General features: G+C 40.8%; 1 protein-coding gene across 6 annotated transcripts in view; it reads left to right on the forward strand.

Annotated features, from left to right (window-relative positions):
* Positions 1-39: 39 nt before the first annotated feature.
* The window catches only part of AIDA (axin interactor, dorsalization associated), a 42,459-nt gene continuing 22,589 nt past the window's right edge, over positions 40-19,909 (forward strand). Inside the window, exons 1-6 of one of the 6 annotated variants that reach the window (XM_023549374.2) lie at positions 9,568-9,635; positions 15,526-15,546; positions 15,800-15,955; positions 16,147-16,200; positions 16,594-16,648; positions 17,507-17,535. In XM_023549374.2, coding sequence (XP_023405142.1) covers positions 16,170-16,200; positions 16,594-16,648; positions 17,507-17,535 — 115 coding nt within the window. In that variant the 5' untranslated portion in view covers positions 9,568-9,635; positions 15,526-15,546; positions 15,800-15,955; positions 16,147-16,169. Of the gene's footprint in view, positions 283-9,559; positions 9,636-15,525; positions 15,547-15,799; positions 15,956-16,146; positions 16,201-16,593; positions 16,649-17,506; positions 17,536-19,909 lie in introns of those variants that run through there. The other 5 variants (XM_023549373.2, XM_023549375.2, XM_023549372.2 and 2 more) reach the window with 5 other exon arrangements.

Raw genomic sequence — 19,909 nt, forward strand, 5'->3', positions numbered from 1 at the left:
AAGTTTGGCTGTGGCGGCAAATGGGCTTGGGCGGCTCCTCGGCGTGTGTCGGTGGTGGCCGGGGTGGTTCCTCCTGGCCCTGTTAATGTCGGGGCCAGGCCCGGGGGGCATGGCGCCCTAGAGCCCGGCCGCGGGGGGCTGGGGCCGGGAGGGGCCCGGGTGGCGCCCGGCCATGTCGGAGGTGACCCGGAGCCTGCTGCAGCGCTGGGGCGCCAGCTTTAGGAGGGGCGCCGACTTCGACTCCTGGGGCCAGCTGGTGGAGGCGATAGACGAGTATCAGATGTGAGTGACTCCCGGGGGCGGGCCACCTGGCTGCAGTCGGCCGCCCCCGGCTTCTGGGGCGCCCCTCAGCCCCGCGTCTGCAGCCGGGGCTTCTCAGGGCGGGGCCCTCCGGGCGCTGGGGCTGAGGTCCCCTGGCCCCGGAGAGGCTGCCCCGGAGACGGCGGCTCGGCGCCCTGGGGCCCCTCGGCCTCCTCCCCTCCGCTCCGTCCAACAGGTAGCGGCTGTGTCCGGGGGCGCCGGCCCTAACAGGTTCCCCGCTTAGCTCTGCCCACCACCTCGCCGTCCCCACTCCGCTGCCAGTTTCCTTTTTCTTTTTTCCTCCGCCTCTTTCTGGTCGCCGCCCCGTGATTTCTCTTTGAAAATCTCTGAGGAGTAGTTGGGTGTTCTCCGCCCACGCTCCAGGGATGGGTGCCCTTGCCCTGTGCGAGTGCCTGTCTTCCTCCCCCCGTGTGGGGGACCCGAGAGAGCTGGTTGCCATTGAGGGGAGGGGGTACCCCTAGGAAGCAGCGAGGCCAAGGCTGCTGCTCCTGCCAAAAGAAGGCTCCCCCTCGCGCCCCTTCTCCACCTCTGTCTAGTGAGCCGTGTTTTCACTATTCACCTCGATTCCCTTTCGCTTTCTGGGACTGTTATTTGCTAGGCTGGGAGTCCCACCCACCCCCTCGCAGAGTTGCTTTGGGTGGAGTCCGCGCAGGATGTGAACAGAAGAGAGTAAAATGTGAATTAATACACAGGAGCCACCACGCCCTCCTTGGGTCCCTCCTCCTTTTCCTGTGTAGAATATATAGCTGCGGGGTACGTGTGAGTACTGGTCTCCTTACTGGAGTCCCAGTTCTTTCTGGTTTCCCGGGGCAAAAACAAAACAAAACTTCAGGGAAGTTTTTTAAATTAAAAGACAAGATTTATGTAAATCTACAGTCTTGCCTGGTTTCTTGCACATTTCCTGGAAAATAAGAACTGTCCACCAAAATGGTATTGTTTGTAAACGGATGCCGTTTATTACTTACTGGTTTAAAACGAGTTATTGTTGGAGGTTTTACTAAGCATGAAACATGAGTGAGAAAAACCTTTTTTTTTTTTTTTCCAGTGTCTTCTGGAAAGAATGCAGAATTGGTACTTGGAAGAGCTGAATTCTTACCCTTTCCCCACAGTACTTACTTGTTTTTATCTGATAGTTGAGATCATTTAAGTGTATAGATCTTTCCCCAATCCTGCTGACTTTGAATTGCCTGTAGTTTCAAAAAGCCCTGTGCTCTGGGCCATTTTGCACTTTCAGACGATTTTACGTGTTCCCGCAGCTATGCAGTGAGAATATCACTCTCCTAATGAGGACACTGAAGCTCAGGTTAAAGAGATTACCCCAGGGTCACAAAACTACACCACCAAAATTTGGGATTTTTTTATTCCAAATCCTATTTTCTCTACTACATAGTACTTAGGATGCTCTGTTTAACATGTGTTGACGGTAATTCTATAAAGTGAATTGGACAATTAGAGGATTTCCTTTCTTACCAGAAATCATAGCCTTTCATGCTTTAGCCAGTTGGAAAGTGAGCACCTGTGTATACTCAGTCTGTGTGTTAACTTAAAACTGCATACTCAGAAATATAAAGCTGCCTCTCGCCTGTGGTGGCGTGGGACCTAGCAGCTGTTGTCACTCCCGCAGCAGCCCTCACAATGGAAAGTGAAGAATACCATGTCCAATTGAAATTACGAAGCAAACTTGAGTATGCAAGCTGTTTAGTTGGAATTTCTAGAAACATATGAATGAAGGTGATAGATAGGTACGTACAAATCCATTGTTGAACCTCAGGGCACGTACAAATCCATTGTTGAACCTCAGTTCTAACCTATGAACTTCATGATGCAGAATACCAAAAAAATCCATTGCTGTCAAGTCAATTCAGACTCCTAGTGACCCTATGGGACAGAGTAGAACTGCCCTATAGGGTTTCCAAGGCTGTAAGTCTTTACAGAAGCAGGCTGCCACATATTTCTCCTGTGGAGCAGCTGGTGGGTTTGAACCGCCGACCTTTCAGTTAGCAGCTGAGTGCTTAACCACTGTGCCACCAGGGCTCCTCATGATACAGAATATTCCCATAATTATAAAAATGATCAGTGTCAACTTTGAATAGACAATTGTAAAGATTGGCTTAAATTTTACAAATATACGGGCTGCATATAAAATAAGGTCAAGAATTTTAAATTAGTTTATGCAGAAGCGAAGGCAAGCTGACCTCTGGATTTATCTGTTTAGGAGGAAAGGCTGGGGTGGAAGAGACCGTTTGGGGCCTAGTATAAAGAAATCAACTCAGTGGCATTGGGATAATGATGAAGAGGGTACCTGATGATATAGTGGTTAAGAGCTTGGCTGCTAACCAGAAGGTCAGCAGTTCCAGTCCACCAGCTGCTCCTTGGGAATTTTATGGGGCAGAGTTTATGAATGAAAAAATTAGTAAAATAAATTGGAGCCCTGGTGGCATGGTGTTTAAGGGCTTGGCTGCTAACCAAAAGGTCAGCAGTTTGAATCTATCAGCTGCTCCTTGGAAACTTTTGGAGGCAATTGTACTCTATCCTGTAGGGTTGCTATAGGTCAGAATCGACTCAACGGCAGTGGGTTTGGGTTTTGGGTATAATGATGAAGGGGCCCTAGTGGTGCAGTGTTTAAGAGCTTGGCTGCTAACCAAAAGGTTGGCAGTTTAAATCCACCAGCTGCTCCTTGGAAACCGTATGAGGCAGTTCTACTCTGTCGTATAGGGTCACTATGAGTCGGAATCGTCTCGAAAGCGGTCATTTTTTGGATAATGATGAAAACGAAAATTGACAGGATTTAGTCGCTGACTGAATGAATATTGAGAGTGAAGATGGAGTAAGTGTCTAGAATGATTGGGATATCTAATTGGGTAAGCAGCAGTGTTTTTATAGCCATACAACATCGAGGGGCAGGTTTATTAGGGAGTGTTGGGTGAGGAAGTACAGGTGTTTGTAGGATCATGATGTGATACAAAGTACCGTAGCTCAAGCCATGCCATCACTCAGCAGTAACGGCCGGGATACAAAGATGAGTGAGATATGATTTCTCTCCTCAGAGCGCTGAGAGTCTAATGGAGGATTTCAGTATAATTGTGAAATGCTGTTACTGAAGTGTGAAAACAGTAAGTGCTGCCACACTCCTGAGGAGCCCTGGTGGCACAACAGGTTAGGCACCCTGCTGCTAACCAAAAGGTTGGCAGTTCAAACCCACCCAGTGGCTTTGCAAGTGAAAAACCTGGCGATCTGCTTCTGTAAGGATTACATCCTAGAAAACCCTGTGCCTGTTCTGCTCTGTCACTTGGGGTTACTACAGATTGAAGTCACTAGATGGCACCTAACGCCATGAAGCATGCTTCTGCCGTAGGGTTTCTGTCTTACTTTTTCTCCATCAAGGGCATTCTTCCTTGCATTACTTGGGTTGCTTGGTCACCTACTTCAGATTTTTGTTCAAATGTTACCCCATCAGTGAGGCCTTCTGCAGTCCATCCCCACTCCTTCTACATCAGTCCTGCACATCCTACCCCGCACAGGGCTTCAGTTTTTCTATTAGCACTTACCACCATCTAAAATATTTTACGTGTTCTTTTTGTCTACTGTCTCTGCTCCTAGAATGTAAGCTCTCTGAGGGCAGACTGTTGGGGAGGGGGCACTCTCTTTCATTCTCTGCTGTATGCTTGATGTCCAGAGTAGCATTAGGCTATCAGTAGATACTTGTTGAACAGATGAATTTAGGAGTATGCTGTGGGAACATAAAGGAGTTGATGCTAAAACACTGTTGGAAGATTTAGACAAATTATGTCAAAATTAAAATTGTTAGCCAAAATACACATGGTCAATAAAAAATCCCTCCATTTAGCAAGTCACCTCTTTTCAGCTACCTGGGAATACGTGGCTCCTAACTTATGGCTGAGCCATGCAGGAACTGTTGCTTCGAATCACACGTTCACGGGATCACTCCAGAGGTGTTTATCTAGAACACGGATTCACAATAAATATTTGTTCATTGAATGGATGAGTCCGAAGACTGGATAGTACCTATCTGTAGTCATCTTCACCATACTTTATATCAGTACTACTCAAAGTATAAGGAGCCCTGGTGGCTCAGTGGTTAAAGCACTTGGCTGCTAACCAAAAGGCCCAGTGGTTTGAATCCACCAGCCGCTCTGTGGGAGAAAAGTGTAGGAATCTGCTTCCGTGAAGGTTACAGCCTTGGAAACCCTAGGGGGAGTTCTGCTCTGTCCTGTAGGGTCGCTGTTAGTCTGAATGAACTCGACAGCAACAGATCTGGTTTTTGGTTTCGGTACCCAAAGTGGGATCCACAGATAAGGGCTGGTCTGCAGGTAGTTACGAGTGTGAAATGAGATAATAAAGCATGGAGAGTAAGCATGTAGAAGCTTTAGAGCAGTTTGACATCTTCAAGATACTTTTATTGTGTTTAACAGAAGAGCCTAGGACAGACTGGGAGAAAAAACTAGTCCTTCACCAGGGTATCAGTACTTTGTTCTTTTTTATTGCGGAGCTCTGTTACACTGTATGAGATACCGCATTCTTTGTATCCATGCCCTAGTTGATGGGGTAGTTGTTTCTGGTTTTTGGCTGTTAGTAATACTACGAGAGACATTCACGTGTTTTTGTAGATACATGTTTTCACTTCTCTTACCCAGGAGTGGAATGGCTGGGTCACATGGTAAATTCTCAGGAGGCAGTGGTGGCTCAGTGGTGGAATTCTCGCCTTCGTGCGGGAGACCTGGGTTTGACTTCCTGCCAGCGCAGCTCAAGCGCAGCCACCACCCATCTGTCAGTGGAGGCAGGTGTGTTGCTATGATACTGAACAGGTTTCAGCAGAGTTTCCAGGCTTAGACTAGGAAGAAAGGCCTGAAGATCTACTTACAAAAAAATCAGCCAGTGAAAACCCCATGGATCACAAGGGTCCCATCCCATTGTACGTGGGGTTGCTCTAGATGTCAGCCAAAAGCTAAGAGGTTCCCAGGGCCCCTCCTTACTTCTGACCTGATTGATGTCTTTGGTTGAGTAATCTTAAGAATGACACACAGACCTCAGGAAAATGTTATACTTACCATTAACAGTTTATTATAGCAAAAAGGATACAAATGAAGGGACACATAGGGCGAGGTCTGGAAGGAGCTTCCATGTCCCAAAAAGGGATGTGCTACCCTCTTTTGTGTGTGGTCTTTCACCAACCAGGAAGCCCATGGAGCTTCAGTGTCCAGAGCCTGTTTTGGGGCCTTATTATGTAGGTATGATTGATAATTTCTCATGCCCCCATCTCAGAGGTCAGCTGATATCACATAATGGGTCTTTCTGGCATGGCCAGCCCCTACCTGACACCGTTCATTAACAGAACCTGTTAGGTAGGTGTGGTCTGGAGCCGTCATCACAGATCCTTCAGATACTGGAGAAATTGCAGGGTTTTAGAGGATGTCTCTGAGGAACCAAGGACAAAGACCAAATTGTTTGGGTAACTTTTAATTGTAAACCTCACAAAACCTTTCATAGATTTGATAGAGGTCATTGAATGTAACGAACTTTATTCCTGATCTTTAGAGACATGATTGCATAGAACAGAAATCTCACATCTGGTACCATTTTTGGAAACTTGTGGAACTGCCTCCTGCAATTCACTTGGTAGAAAATCTAGCACTTGCTACCCTTTGTATTCCTGCCCCCTTAGTGTAGTATGCTTGGGAATGATATGTTCAAATTCTTTTGTGAGTTAGAGAATGTACTACAAAGTATTGTTTCAATCCCTTGAGCTATCTACCTCCCCCACCCCCCGGAAACTTCTTCGCTGAGGTAAATTTCGCACAACATAAAATTCACATTTTAAATCTGAACTTTGTGGTTTTTAGTGTGTTCACAGGGTTGTACAACCATCACCGCTCTGCAGAACATTTCCGTCACCCCGAAAAGAAGCCCTGTACCTGTTAGCGGCCACTCTTAATTCGCCTGTTTTCCCATCCCCTGGCAACCATTAATCTGCTTTCTGTCTCTGTGGATTTCCTTCTTTGGGACAATATGTGGCCTTTTGTGTCTGGCACCCTTCCACTCAGCATAATATTTTCAAGATTCGTTCATGTTGTGGCATGTATCAGTACTTCATTCCTTTTTATAGCTGGATAAAATGTCATTGTGTGAATATACCACATTTTGTTTATCATCAGTCAAAGGACATTTGGGTTGTTTTTACTTTCGGGCTATTATGAATAATGCTACTGTGAACATTTGTATACAAGTTTTTGTGTGAACATGCTTCCAGTTCCCTTGCGTATGTACCTAGAAGTGGAATTGCTGGGTCATAATGGTAATTCCATGTTTAACTTTTTGAGAAACTGCCAGACTGTTTTCCAAAGCAGCTGCACCATTTTACCGTCCCACTGACAATGTATGAAGGATCCAATTTCGCCACATCCTTGACCACGCTTGTGATTAATTATAGCCATCCTAGTGGGTGTGAAGTGGTAATATCATTGTGGTTTTATTTGCATTTCCCTAGTGGCTAATGAGGGGACAGTGGTGGTTCAGTGATAGAATTCTCACCTTCCATGTGGGAGACCTGAGTTTGATTCCCAGGCAATATATTTCATATGCAGCCAACACCTATCTTGTCAGTGGAGGCTTGCATGTTGCTATGACGCTGAACAGGTTTCAGCAGAGCTTCCAGACTAAGAAGAACTAGGAAGAAAGGCCTGGTGACCTACTTAGGAAAATCAGCCAGTGAAAACCCTATGGGTCACAGTGGTCCAATCTACAGCCAGTCATGGAAATGGCCCAGGACTGGGCAGTGTTTCGTCCTGTTATACACAGGTCACTGTGAGTTCATAGGTCACTGACTCTATGGTGGTGGTGTCGTTAGGTGCCATCAAGTCGATTCCAACTCATAGTGACCCTGCGTACAACAGAACGAAACACTGCCCGATCCTGCGCCATCCTCGTAATTTGTTGTTGTGCTTGAGCCCCCTGTTGCAGGCACTGTGTCAGTTCATCTTGTTGAGGGTCTTTGTATTTTTTTGCTGGCCCTCTGTAGTAGCTAACAACAACTAATGATACTGAGCATCTTTTCATGTGCTTTTTGACCATTTTTGTATCTTTGGAGAAATGTCTATTTGAATCCTTCACCCCCCCCTTTTTTTTTTTATTTCAAATCCCGTCTTCACCATTTATTATCTCTGACTTTAGAAATGTTTCTTAATTTTATTATTTTTTTAGTTTTATTTTTTATAGATACAGCAAAACTCCCATTCCCTATTTCTAGACATAATGATCATTGACATTGGTTAAATTCTTCATATTGTGTCATATTTCTGTTCTAGTTTTTTCACTTCCATTTACTGAATCTCCCTGACCCCCAGCCTTCTCATCTATGCTTTAAAATAGCTGTTAACCCTTTGGTCTTATGTAATTTTTTTTTTAAGTAACACAGTACTCAAGGGTGACAGTCGTTACTGTTTGGGCTAAATTGTTACTTAGTGTCTTAGTCACCTAGTGCTGCCATAACGGAAATACCACAAGTGGATGGTTTAACAAAGAGAAATTTATTTTCTCACAGTCTAGTAGGTTACAAGTCCAAATTCAGGGTGTCGGCCCCAGAGGGAAGGCTTTCTCTCTCTGTTGGCTCTGGAGGAAGGTCCTTGTCGTCAATCTTCCCTGGTCGAGGAGCTTCTCAGGTGCAGGACCCTGTGTCCAAAGGACACGCTCTGCTCCCGGTGCTGCTTTCTTGGTAGTATGAGGCCCCCAACTCTCTGCTTGCTTCCCCTTCCTTTTATCTTTTTGAAAGATAAATGGTGGTGCAGGCCACACCCCAGGGAAACTCTCTTTATCTTGGATCAGGGAGGTGATCTGAGTAAGGGTGGTGTTACAATCCCGCCCTAATCCTCCCAACATAAAATTACAATCACAAAATGGAGGACAACCACACATGCCCTAACCAAGTTGATACACACACTTTTGGGGGGACATAATTCAATCCATGACACTTAGTTTAAAGGTAACTTCAGGGGATAGTTTCAATTCAAGGTGAGAAGAGCAACTCAGGGCCATGGTCTCAGCGACTCCTCCAGACTCAATAGGTCTAGTATGTCTGGATTCTTTAAGAATCTGAAGTTCTGTTTCATGTTTTTCTCCCTTTTTATACAAGATTTTTCCATTATGTTCCTGGTCAGAATGCTCAGTATGGTAGCTGGGCACCATCTAGTTCTTCTGGTCTCAAGGCGGAGGAGGCAGTGGTTCATGCAGGTGGTTAGTCCCATAGCCCAGCTCCTTCTCTGATTCTTGGGTTTCCTTCTTTCTCTTTTGTTCCAGACAGATAAAAACCAATAGTTGTATCTCAGATGGCCGCTAGTAAGCTTTTAAGGCCTCAGACACAAACCATACTGGGAGATAGAACACAAACTTTAAGAAGTGTATTATGCCAATGGACTGGATTGTCCTGAGAGACAATAGCCCTGAGCCCCCAAACCAGAAAAACTAACCCCATGAGATGATTGGTTATGTCTAGTTAGTATCAGCGTCTATCAGCCCCCCTTTTTTGATCGTTGTTATTGTTGCAAAACCCTTTGCCCATTGTTTTATTTCATGTTTTATTGTTTAGTTATAAGAGTTACGGTTTTTCCTTTCTCTGAAATAGCTTTGAATCCTCACTGTGGAACTTGGGCTAGTGACGTAGATCCATCCTTGAAAACTCACTTGAACCCTAGCCGCTCTCTTAAGTCTGATGTTTGCTGGGTAAACAGTGATTTCCATGTCTGATTTATAGAGGGTTTTCTTTATTTTCCATGGAAAGTCTCTCCAAGAAGGCATAATTTGAGAGAGTGTTATCAGAAATTTAACGACAAAGTATTTCTAGCTGGTACTATTTATTATTATTGGTATTATCACTGGAAGTGTTTAAGCAGAATCTGGACAACTGCCTATTGGCTTGTCTTAGAGGAGATTCATGCGTTTAAAGGAAGTTGGATTAGATGCCCTCTGAGATTTTCTCCAGCTCTAAGATACAGTTTTTACTGCGTGGAGCTGAAATTTGTCCCCGTGAAATGGTATGAAAAGTGTTATATCTTATTTTCGTCATCTTTGTATAAAGAGTTTGATTCTGAAGATAATATAGATTCATACTTTGAAAACAATAAAGCACTACTGTACATCACTGTTTGCTTTTTAAAAGATTCGTTTCCCCCTGTTGCACTTGAAATAACTTGCTTTCTTTCAATTGAAAAAGATGTGTTTTTTCTTCTTACAGATTAGCAAGACACCTACAAAAAGAGGCCCAAGCTCAACACAATAATTCTGAGTTCACAGAAGAACAAAAGGTACCATGAAAGAATCTCTTGCTGTATCAGATCCCAGATGGAAAGGGCTCTGTCTTTTGAGTCCATTAAGCAAAAAACAAACAACAAAAACCTGTTATACTTCTACGTAAAAAGAATGATACTAGTTATGCTTTGCCTGAGTTGAATTTTTATCGGGAGGTGATCATTTAGAGGTATCGTGTGGTCTGTCACTTAATGGGTTTATTCAGTGCAGCCCAGCACAAGCCATCTAGACTTTGTTTAACTTTAGTAGCGGCCATCCGCACTCTGCTTGGGGTGGGAGTCAAGGGTGACCCAGAGACTGGAGTTTGTCCAGGGTCACTTGGGGGAAACAGAAGGGTTGTAAGTAATAACATCCCACCTCAACACTTGTTTAACCTTGAACTTTCTAAACTGCTTCTCTACTTCCTGTCAATAAAAAACAAACCAACCAACCAACCAAACAAAAAAAACCCATGACTGTTCAAGTCAAGAATTTGGCATAAGAATCCATCAGCAAAATAAATGCATAGTGTTGCAAAATGTTCCAATGGTGCTCTTTCTCCTTGAATTAAAATTTCCATGTGTCAAGTTGATTCCCTGTACTACTCGAGATTATGAAAAATGAGATACTTTAGGAAGCTTTACTCTGAAGGAGTGGGAAGAAACGGGAGGAAACAACTCCCATTTTTCCCCTGGTTCAAAGTATCCAGTGTTAAGTCAGTTCTCTATCTTGTAGATAAAGCAAAGAATTGTATCAGTCTTTGGCTTACATCTCCATGTGGTAAAGTTCTGCTAAAAAAAAAAAAAAAAAGCGAAAACTCTGGATATCTAATTTGCTTTTATTCTTTCTTTTTTTTCTGCATAAAGGGTAGGTGGGCGGTAGGAGGCCCTTTTTGCACATAATTTAAGTACCTCTAAACAGACTTTTTTTTAGTCTGTTGTAGGAGTTTGGGGGGAGCACTTAGTGATAAGGGTTAGTCATATGTCTTGCACAAGTTAGTAAATTTGTATTTTTTTAAGTGTTTGGACCTACAAAAAACATGTTGCTACGATTAGACAAGGTATTTTTTTCTTTTGTAAATGCTACTATCTACCATAACAGCATCATCTGTCATTTATGCCTTCAGGAACTTAGTTGGTCTTTTTGTTTCTTGTTTGTTTGGGGTGTTAGCGTGCATTGTGAGCACTTCCAATTAGAATTTGCTATTTATCAGGATCGGTTTCTTCTGTGGAAGATAAGCTGTCACTCTCAGAGCACTGAGAGATCTTTCTTTAGCCTTTCTGGAAATCTTTAGGTTCCAGACCCAGAGACTTGCCTGGAGTAGAGTAACCTTTTGTTAGAACATCTCCCTAGATTTAGGAGATGTGGGATTTTCGCCCTGGAAAACAACAGCCACAGAGGAAATGATCGATTTGTGAAATCTACCTGGGAATTGATTAGAAAATGACCAGCTGGCGTCACAGAATTGAGAGTTAAAACACCTAAATTTTGATGACCAGCATCTGAAATATCTGAGTGTATAAGTTGATAGGTAACAGGATGTTATGAGTACGAAAAAATGAAACTTAGGAAATTAAAAATGTTTTGAACAAACCCATATTTTAATTACCTTTTTGCCTTGAGTTGCTTAAATGCTTTGTCTCCACCATCGATTGCTTAGCTATGGGACCTGTGAGCAACATGACCTTAAATATAATTTGCCCTTCCAAAACAAACTAAAATTACCAAAAACAAACAAACAAGCAGACAAAAAACTATAGAGAAATGAGCCTCGTTTTAGGATGATAATTCGACCGATGAAAAAAATGAACTTTTCCTTAATGCTTTCTAAGGCTAAAATAATGCCGCCCCATAACGTATAGCTGTTCCTTCACAGCCACCTGGCTGCCTCTGTTTTTGTAATTTATCTTTGGTTACAACCACCCGCCCCTTCTCAAGGTCTTATACTCCAGAAGGACCAGAAGGGAAGCCTGACCTGGGGGAAGTACCCTGAAATCTGGAGACAAAAGACCCAGTCTTGAATCCTGGCTCTGTCTCTGGGCCTCAGTTTCCTTATATGGGAAACAAGCGATTAGATAACACTAAATGATCTTAAAAGGTACCCCCACTTCTCCCAACGACCTCTACCTTTGAAGCATTCTGCGCCTCCTCCTCTCCTAGAGGCCTGATTTCTGAGGTATTTGTTAATTTATAATAACCTGCCTAGGAGGCATTTGTGGCTGCCGGTTGTGACTACAGAGAGAGCCTGTGCCTGCCTGCCTGCCTATTCCTTGGGCTTGGAGAAGAACTCCCAAACTCTGTACGACATTATAAATATAAAGCAAGTTATATGCATTTAAAAGTTTAATTTCCTTTAAAAATACAGGAAAAAAAAATTCACAGTGGGCCAAAAACCTCTTATTCACATTAGGCCTTATTTGAATGTCACAGAAGGAAAAAGTCATCAAAGGCTCCAAGTTAATATGTGGTTGGAACACAAGAATTGCCCAGATGTGCTCTGGGGATCATTGGCTCTGAAAATATAATAGATGTTATTTGAACAGAGTTTATACCTTCTCAGGACTTTTAATATGCTAATGTGTATGTCTAGGTTTTTTTTTATTGGTATGCACTGTTTCTTTAATGTATTTGTCTTTGGAAGTTCCCCCTCCCCCTTTTTAGAACATATTACTGGATATTATCAGAAATTTTGATATAAACCATTGGGTCTGCAAAGTTAATGGAATGCCAGACTTAACATGTAAGCCAAGGAGAGGAAACTTGATTGTGTTTTCCTCAAAAGAGGAAAATGGAGAACAATGTTGTAAGCAAAATTATTCTTTATGTTTCCTATTTTAAATTATATTCTTTATACTCAATATTTTAAATTTTTTGTGGCAGTGGCAAATTTTAGAATGATTCCAACCATACGGTAGTTTGTGGGATACTGAAAAAAAAATTTTTTTTTAAACTCTCCGTATTTCTGAAGAGCTCTCTCTCTAGAATGCTCTTTATTGTCTAGTCACAGAGAGCTCTCAAAAATGTTTGATGAGTAAATGCTTTTTTGGATCTTAGGTTATTGGCATTTATATACGATTACTATTTAAGACAGATAAATCCTAATTTATGAGAGAGGTAGCTTGTGTACATCTTCACAGTATTTGTTTGAAACCATGAGAACTCTAAAGCAGAACTACTAATCTCTCTAAACTCTATTAATTGGTGATAAATAGTATTAACACTTCATATGGATTCTCCGGAAACCCTGGTGGCGTAGTGGTTAAGTGTTACAGCTGCTAACCAAAGTGTCAGCAGTTCGAATCCTCCATGCGCTCCTTGGAAACTCTATGGGGCAGTTCTGCTCTGTCCTATAGGGTCACTATGAGTCGGAATTGACTCGACGGCACTGGGTTTGGTTTTGGTTTGGTTATAGATTCTCTATTCATTCTGGTCTAAAATACAAAAGTTTATCATTCTTACTTGACCCTCCCCCATGATTAGCTGATTTAGCTTTCATTTCAGTTCTCAATAGTTCTGTCATTATAACCACTGGGCTTAGTAGCCAAAGAATAGCTGCCAGAAGCATTCATTCCGTTGAATTCCCTGCTTTGGTGTAGTAGATTTTCTCATGTAAGTTTCTGGATAGACTAGAATGTCCTGTCTCATGGTGCTTAGAAAATTTTTCTCTGTTTTGAATCAAATTTGGTGGTAAGGAGAATTCCAGCATACAAGCTTGTTTTATGTTTTGTAGGTTTCCCCCTTTCTACTCCCACCCACCTCCCATCCTCCCTCTCCCACTTAGACAGCAGATGCCTGGCTCTTTAAATCTGAAAAACTTAGGATAAGTGAGGCTATACTGCTTTAACTGTGTGTATTTTTTTTAAATCTATTTTCCTTAGATAAGTTGAATACATTCTAGAAAGTTAATTTAGCTTTTTAATTGTCCGTTTTTATTCCATTTTGTCATCTGCTACTCTTTTTGAGTTGTCATTTTCCTTAGCAATTACTAAGTAAAACAGCTAATATTCTGAAAATGAGGACATTTTCCACTTCTGTATCATACTGGATATAAGCAGTTAATTTGAATAATTTAATAATCTAAATCTTTCTAAAACTTAACTTCACTTAGTGTTTAGTCTTATTGCACAATAGTTAATAATCAATACTTACACTTTGCACACATGACCTTGTGCTTCTTATTTTCTAACCATTTGTGTCTAAGAAAGGTGAAGTTTAATTATAGACACAAGCACTTGATTTTGACATCAATGTTAAAAAAAAATTAAATGCTGCGTGTTTGAAAAGATACTCCTACAGATGAAAATGACAGTGTTTCACGCCTTTTTTAATACTGAGGTTGGGTGTGGTCCCTTAAAATAGTTATGAATACTGCCTGTTGGTATTTTGCCATACTTCAGTGGATTCTGGATAAATAGTTGTTGCTTTTGCTTAACTTGAAGAAACGTTTAAATTTAAAATAGTTTATTAGTACAGTCCGAGTTATAAAGCTACAGAATTTTGCCTTAAATCTTGAACATCTCAAATCAAATGGATTTTATGGTAAAGAAGGAAAAGGAGTTAACTAATATTTTTAAAGACTTACACACTGATACAGTTCACTTAATACAGACAAAATCCTTTTCAAAAAACAAAGGTGAAAGAATACAAAAATTGGTAAATTGTACTAAACCATGTTAAACATAAATACACTGTTTTGTTATAGGGAAGACATTGATATCTAGAGCAAGTCACTTAACTTCTCTGTGCTTCAGTTTTCACATCTGTAAAATGGGGGAAATAGTATCTAACTCAGTAGGGTTATAGCGAGGATTAAATATATTAATTGTTTGTGAATCACTTAGGAGAGCCTGCCACTTAGTGCTCAGTACTTAGCCATAATAATAATGATAATATTTATTATCATTATTATTGTTTAAAAGTATTTACTGGCTTTGTCAGATTTTAATCGTATATTTGAACAACAACAACCTGAGGATATGAAATTTTATAGAGGAAAGACTATTGCTGGTTTTTAGGCAAAAGCTATTTGAGAAGGTAAATAGATCTATTCTGAGTATCTTGACTCCGTCTGTTACTATATTTAAATATAATGTCTTCGGAAATTAATTGGACATTTTCTAAAGTGTTATGCTGGGATTGAAAAGAATTTTTAAAGGTTTTAGGGATAGTTAAATACTATTACTTGTTCCTTGGCTGAGAGTCACGTCTTGCTTAGCAGCGGTTTACTTTGTGAGTTTCCCTACCAGCTGCGTATTGGACACAGGGATTGTCCAGCGCCCCCTGGACTAAGCACCAGTGGTCAGGATGGTACTTGTAACTCCTCTTGGCACCTCATTTACCTCCCGAGAAAAATTCACCGAAGAGAAAACTATCAAATCCAATTTACTCAACTTTTGTAAGTCGTCAGTACATTTAGAAAAACATGCCATTTTCCCCCCAAAGATTTCATTGTTCAGGCGTTGCAAATATCAGCATAAATATGTCCCTCTCGGGTTAGACATTGGTTTCTTTCTAATAAGAATTTAAGAAAGGTCTCTTTTAGAAGGACTTCAGTGTTTTTGATGGGCGTAATTCATGTGCCTGATCTTGGGGTCTCCTCTTTTTTATTTCCACCGTAGTCACTCCTGTTCTGATTACCTTTTACCTGGACAGGTGAAATAACCAGATGGATCTTACCTTCTATCATTTCCGTTTTCTGCTTCAACCCATGTGTATGGTGATCGCAATAATTTTCTTAAAGGGCAACTCTGATAGAGTCACTCTTCTGTTCAAAAAACTTCTGTGTAATTTACTGTTAAAGTAAGAACAAATTCCTCTGTTAGTTGTTTTCCAAATTCTTTAGTTTTAGAAATCCTCCTCATCGCTGGGGTTTCATTCCTAACACCAACTGCTTTTCTGTTTCTTCAGGACACGTAATGGCAGACCCAGGTACCTTTGCTTTTCTTACCTCACATAGTAGAATCTGAGCTGATTAAGAGCAAGGACTATACCCTGTCATTGATAGCTATGTTGTAGTTTACTATAGGATGTAAAACAGACCTGACTGTAAAATTTGCCATCATTCATCATAAATAGTGATTTTGCTTAATATTGCCTGTGTTTTTCATTAGACAAGTCAAGCTTGAACTTAAGCCAGAATTCTCTACCATTGTGCTAACTTTCAGGTATTTTCATTTTTAAGTTTCTCAGTGAATTTCAGGCATTATGCAGAAGAAGAGAAAGCGAGTCTTGAAAAAGATGTCAGGAAGGCGCTTTAAATCATATCTGAAGGTGTTGCCAAAGCAAACGCGATTTACGATTGGTGGATTGGTCGTGGCAAGTTAGGGCAGGAGAGAAGGTACGCTCACCTTGTCTCCCGTAGCCCGCCTTTGACCACCTGTTACTCTTCTCTGACGTCTGCAAGATGTTGGAAAGAAAGAAAATTTAACTTATTTAAAAGAATTACAGATCTCATGGGTAAAAAGTAACTTGATTTTTTAAAACAGTTGTAATATTTTGGGTATTTATAGTTTTTTCTTTTGCCTACAGAAAACCATAGGCAAAATTGCAACATGCTTGGAATTACGAAGTGCAGCTTTACAGGTAAATAAGTTTTTGGGTTTTTTTCCTAATAAAAGGAAAAGAAAATGTTCTGCAAGATTCTAATAAGATAATAGGTATTTAAGCTGCAAGTATCGCCTCAGAGGAGTTTTATAACAATAGGAATTCATCAGGTACAGTAATACTGTGGAAATACATGATTTCAACTTTTTTCTGTTACTGGTAGCCTGAATATTTTGAAGAATGCAAAAACAAACAAAACTAATTTGTGACTTTCCATTTTAAACCTTGAAATCAAGAAATAGATTCCTTTATTTTGGCTACTTTTTGAATATTTTGCTTTTTCTACTTAAAAGACATAGGGTGTTTCTGGGTAATGGAAGTGCAGTGAAATCTCTGTAATAAAAACATGTGATCTGCGTGTTTTCACTTTAGTCCACACAGTCCCGAGAAGAATTCAAACTGGAGGACCTGAAGAAGCTGGAACCAAGTAAGTTTTGTTTTTTAGAGACATTTCTGTAGAAAAATATTTAATCCAGACCTTAAGATTGTTTAGCATGTCTTCACATTTGATTCATTTTTGTTAATGTCTGGTCCCATGTGATTTTTTTTGTGCTTTCATAATTCCTATAAAAATGATTGAATCTCACTTTCATTATAGGATACGGAAAATTATTTGGTGCTAGTTTGTACCTCATCTAAGTATGTATTAGCCTTTATTTTGTCTTAATCCCTTTACTAAGAGTAATTACTTTGGTAAACATTTATAGTAGAGTCTCCTAGAGAATGTGAAGTTTCAGTCATTGATGCCTGTTTATTCTATATGTCATGAAAACTGCAGCCCGGCTGTGTGAACTGTTCTGCAGAATATTTCCTTGTTGGCCCCATAGTCCCTTCCCTTCTTTAAAACTTATTTCAAGTAAATAACACCTTTAAATGTTCTGATGGTTTGGATGCTGCCAAATAAAGCTTTTTTGCTGGTTCAAATGAATATTCTCCTTGGGGAAGTGAGTGCAATATGGACAAAAGTCCAAGACTGATTATAGGATTAAATGAACTTAAGTCAATATCCTCTTCTTTTGTTGAGTCAAGACTGCACAACTTCTTATTTTCATGTAAGTTGGGAACAGTAGATTACGTATCCATTTTTTAAGTCCAATTTCTGGGTAGGGAACATAAAATCATAGTATTTTAGAACAGAAGAGTCTTAAGAGCCATTTAGTCAAATTCTCTTACTTTACATTTGACAGAAGGGATTAGATAATTGGCCCTTGTCACTCAGACCCTTGGTAGCAGAGCAGGGCCTAAGTCTCAGACTCTGACCAGTCTTGTGTTCATTTCACACTAGTATCATCCTTCACCATTGCTGTGCTTCAGGTAAGAGGCTCAAGATACAATTTATCTCTTAAGAACTAAAGAGAATGTTGATGTAGATTCCATAAACTGCCAGTTTCTAATTATTTTACAGCAGACCTGACAAAGAAACGTGTTATTTGAAGTGCGCAGTGGTTAAGGAGTGTGGCTGCTAACCACAAATGTCAGCAGTGTGAATCCACCAGCCGCTCCTCGGAAACCCTTTGGGGCAGTTGTGCTCTGTCCTATGGGGTCCTGTACTCTGTCCCGTAGGGTCCTATAGGGTTGCTATGAGTCGGAATCAACCCAAGGACAATGGGTTTGGGCTTTTTTTTTTTTTGAAGTAGGAACAATGTGGTTATAATTGCAGCCCCAGAACGAGAGAGGAATTCTCCTAGTCTGTACTGAGGAGGATCTAATTTCTATTGTTTGTGTTGGTAGAGGAAAGTAACAGAAAAACAGTACTACGTAGTAGATTTGTTGTTACTCTGGTGGTTTTTCTACAGTTATTAGGTAACCAGATTTTTTCCATGTCTTCTGAACACTATCCTGCTGCAGATGGCAAGAATTATGGGGAACCATATAATTTTAATAATATGGTTACTTTATGTACTCATGATCAGAAGCTTTTTGTTAGAAGAAACATAATTTGGTACTCAGAAATAATAGTTCTTACCTGGATCCATGGTATATAGGAATGCCAATGAAATAATGCAAAATTTGTCACAAATTTTTAACTGTTGTACCTGGAATTTTATTTTATGACATTTTCTAAGCATTAACAAATATTTTGTGTAAGATTATTTTTTATAAGAGCTTTGTTGGGCTATAATTCACATACCATGTAAGTTACCTATGTAAATTGTACCCATTCAGTAGTTGTTAGTAGCTTCCCAGAGTTGTGCCACCAACCACAGTCAGTTTTAGGACGTATGTATTACCTCCAGAAGAAATACTGCATCCGTTAGTGTCATGCTCCCTTTCCCCCCGGCTCCTCAATTCCTAGCCCTAGACAACCACTAGTCTGCTTTCTGTGTCTATAAATTTGCCTGTTCTGGACATGTCATAGGAATAGAATTATACACCGTATAGTCTTTTGTGGCTGGCTATATGTAGGATTCTGCTGTCAGTGTGTTGTACTGTGGTGGCTTGTTTGTTGTTATGATGCTGGAAGCTATGCCACTGGTATTTCAGACACCAGCAGGGTATTTGAAAGACCTGGCAATCTACTGCTGAAACTTAGCCAGTGAAAACCGTGTGGATCACAACAGAAAATTGCTTGATCTAGTGCTGGAAGATGAACCCGCTAGGTTGCAAGACACTCAGATAACAAAATGGCTGCAATAACAGACTCAAGCATGCCAGCCATTGTGAAGATGGCGCAGGACCGGGCAGTGTTTTATTCTGTTACACATGGGATCGCCATGAGTCGGAGCTGACTTGATAGCAACTAACAACAACATTTATAAGATTATTTTAAGAAAAACACACATTGCTGGCTTTAAATAAGAAATTATAACCATATTAGGATCTCTGTTATATAGTTGTTCTGAAGAATACCATAGTTTGTTTTTTTTAATGATAAGAATAATTGGCTATCCTTAGCTAGTCACTGTTTTCCATTAGTCTTTTTCAGTTTGTTTCCAAAAAAATATTAAGATTCTTACAGATACGTATGATGAGTGTAAAGATTGTAAACCATTTATCCTTAGATATTTATTATCACTTTTTATAAACATGGTTAAACATTTCTCCTATTACCTTACCGGATCTTGTATTGCTAATAATGGTTATCATTTTTAGAGTAGCAGCTTTATGCTAGGTGCTCACATAAATCATTTCAGCTGCCTGTCGATAATGACAACATCGACACTTGCCCGTGAACTCAGAGCTTGTAAACGCCAGAACTGGGTGTGAACCCTGGGCTACAGGACCCAAAAGCCTATGTTCTTTCCACTGCAGTCTGCTATGATGACACTGGGCAGTGCTGACATCACTCCTAAATGCCATAGCTCTTGAGTCCAGGCCCGTTCGAGGTTATTGACCCAGATGTTAGTGGAAGGCTGGACTAAGATCTGCATTGCTCTTCTATTCCTCTTTTGTTTTTTTAAGATTCAGAGCAGGGTTGGAAATTGAAGATACTTTTATTGGGATTCATTTTTTTACATCTTGAATTTATATAATGATTTTCGTTTGCACTTTCTCTTCTTGGCCCCTGGATGGCGCAGACAGTTAAGTGCCTGACCACTAGCTGAAAGGTTGGTGGTTTGAACCCACGCAGAGGTCCCTTGGAAGACAACCCTGGCAATCTGCTTCTGAAAGGTTATAGCCTTAAAAACCTTATGGAGCAGTTTACTCTGCACACGTGGGGTCTCCATGAGTCGGAATTGACTGTGTC

This window comes from Loxodonta africana, chromosome 25 (assembly GCF_030014295.1).
Source record: "Loxodonta africana isolate mLoxAfr1 chromosome 25, mLoxAfr1.hap2, whole genome shotgun sequence".
Classification (NCBI taxonomy): domain Eukaryota; kingdom Metazoa; phylum Chordata; class Mammalia; order Proboscidea; family Elephantidae; genus Loxodonta; species Loxodonta africana.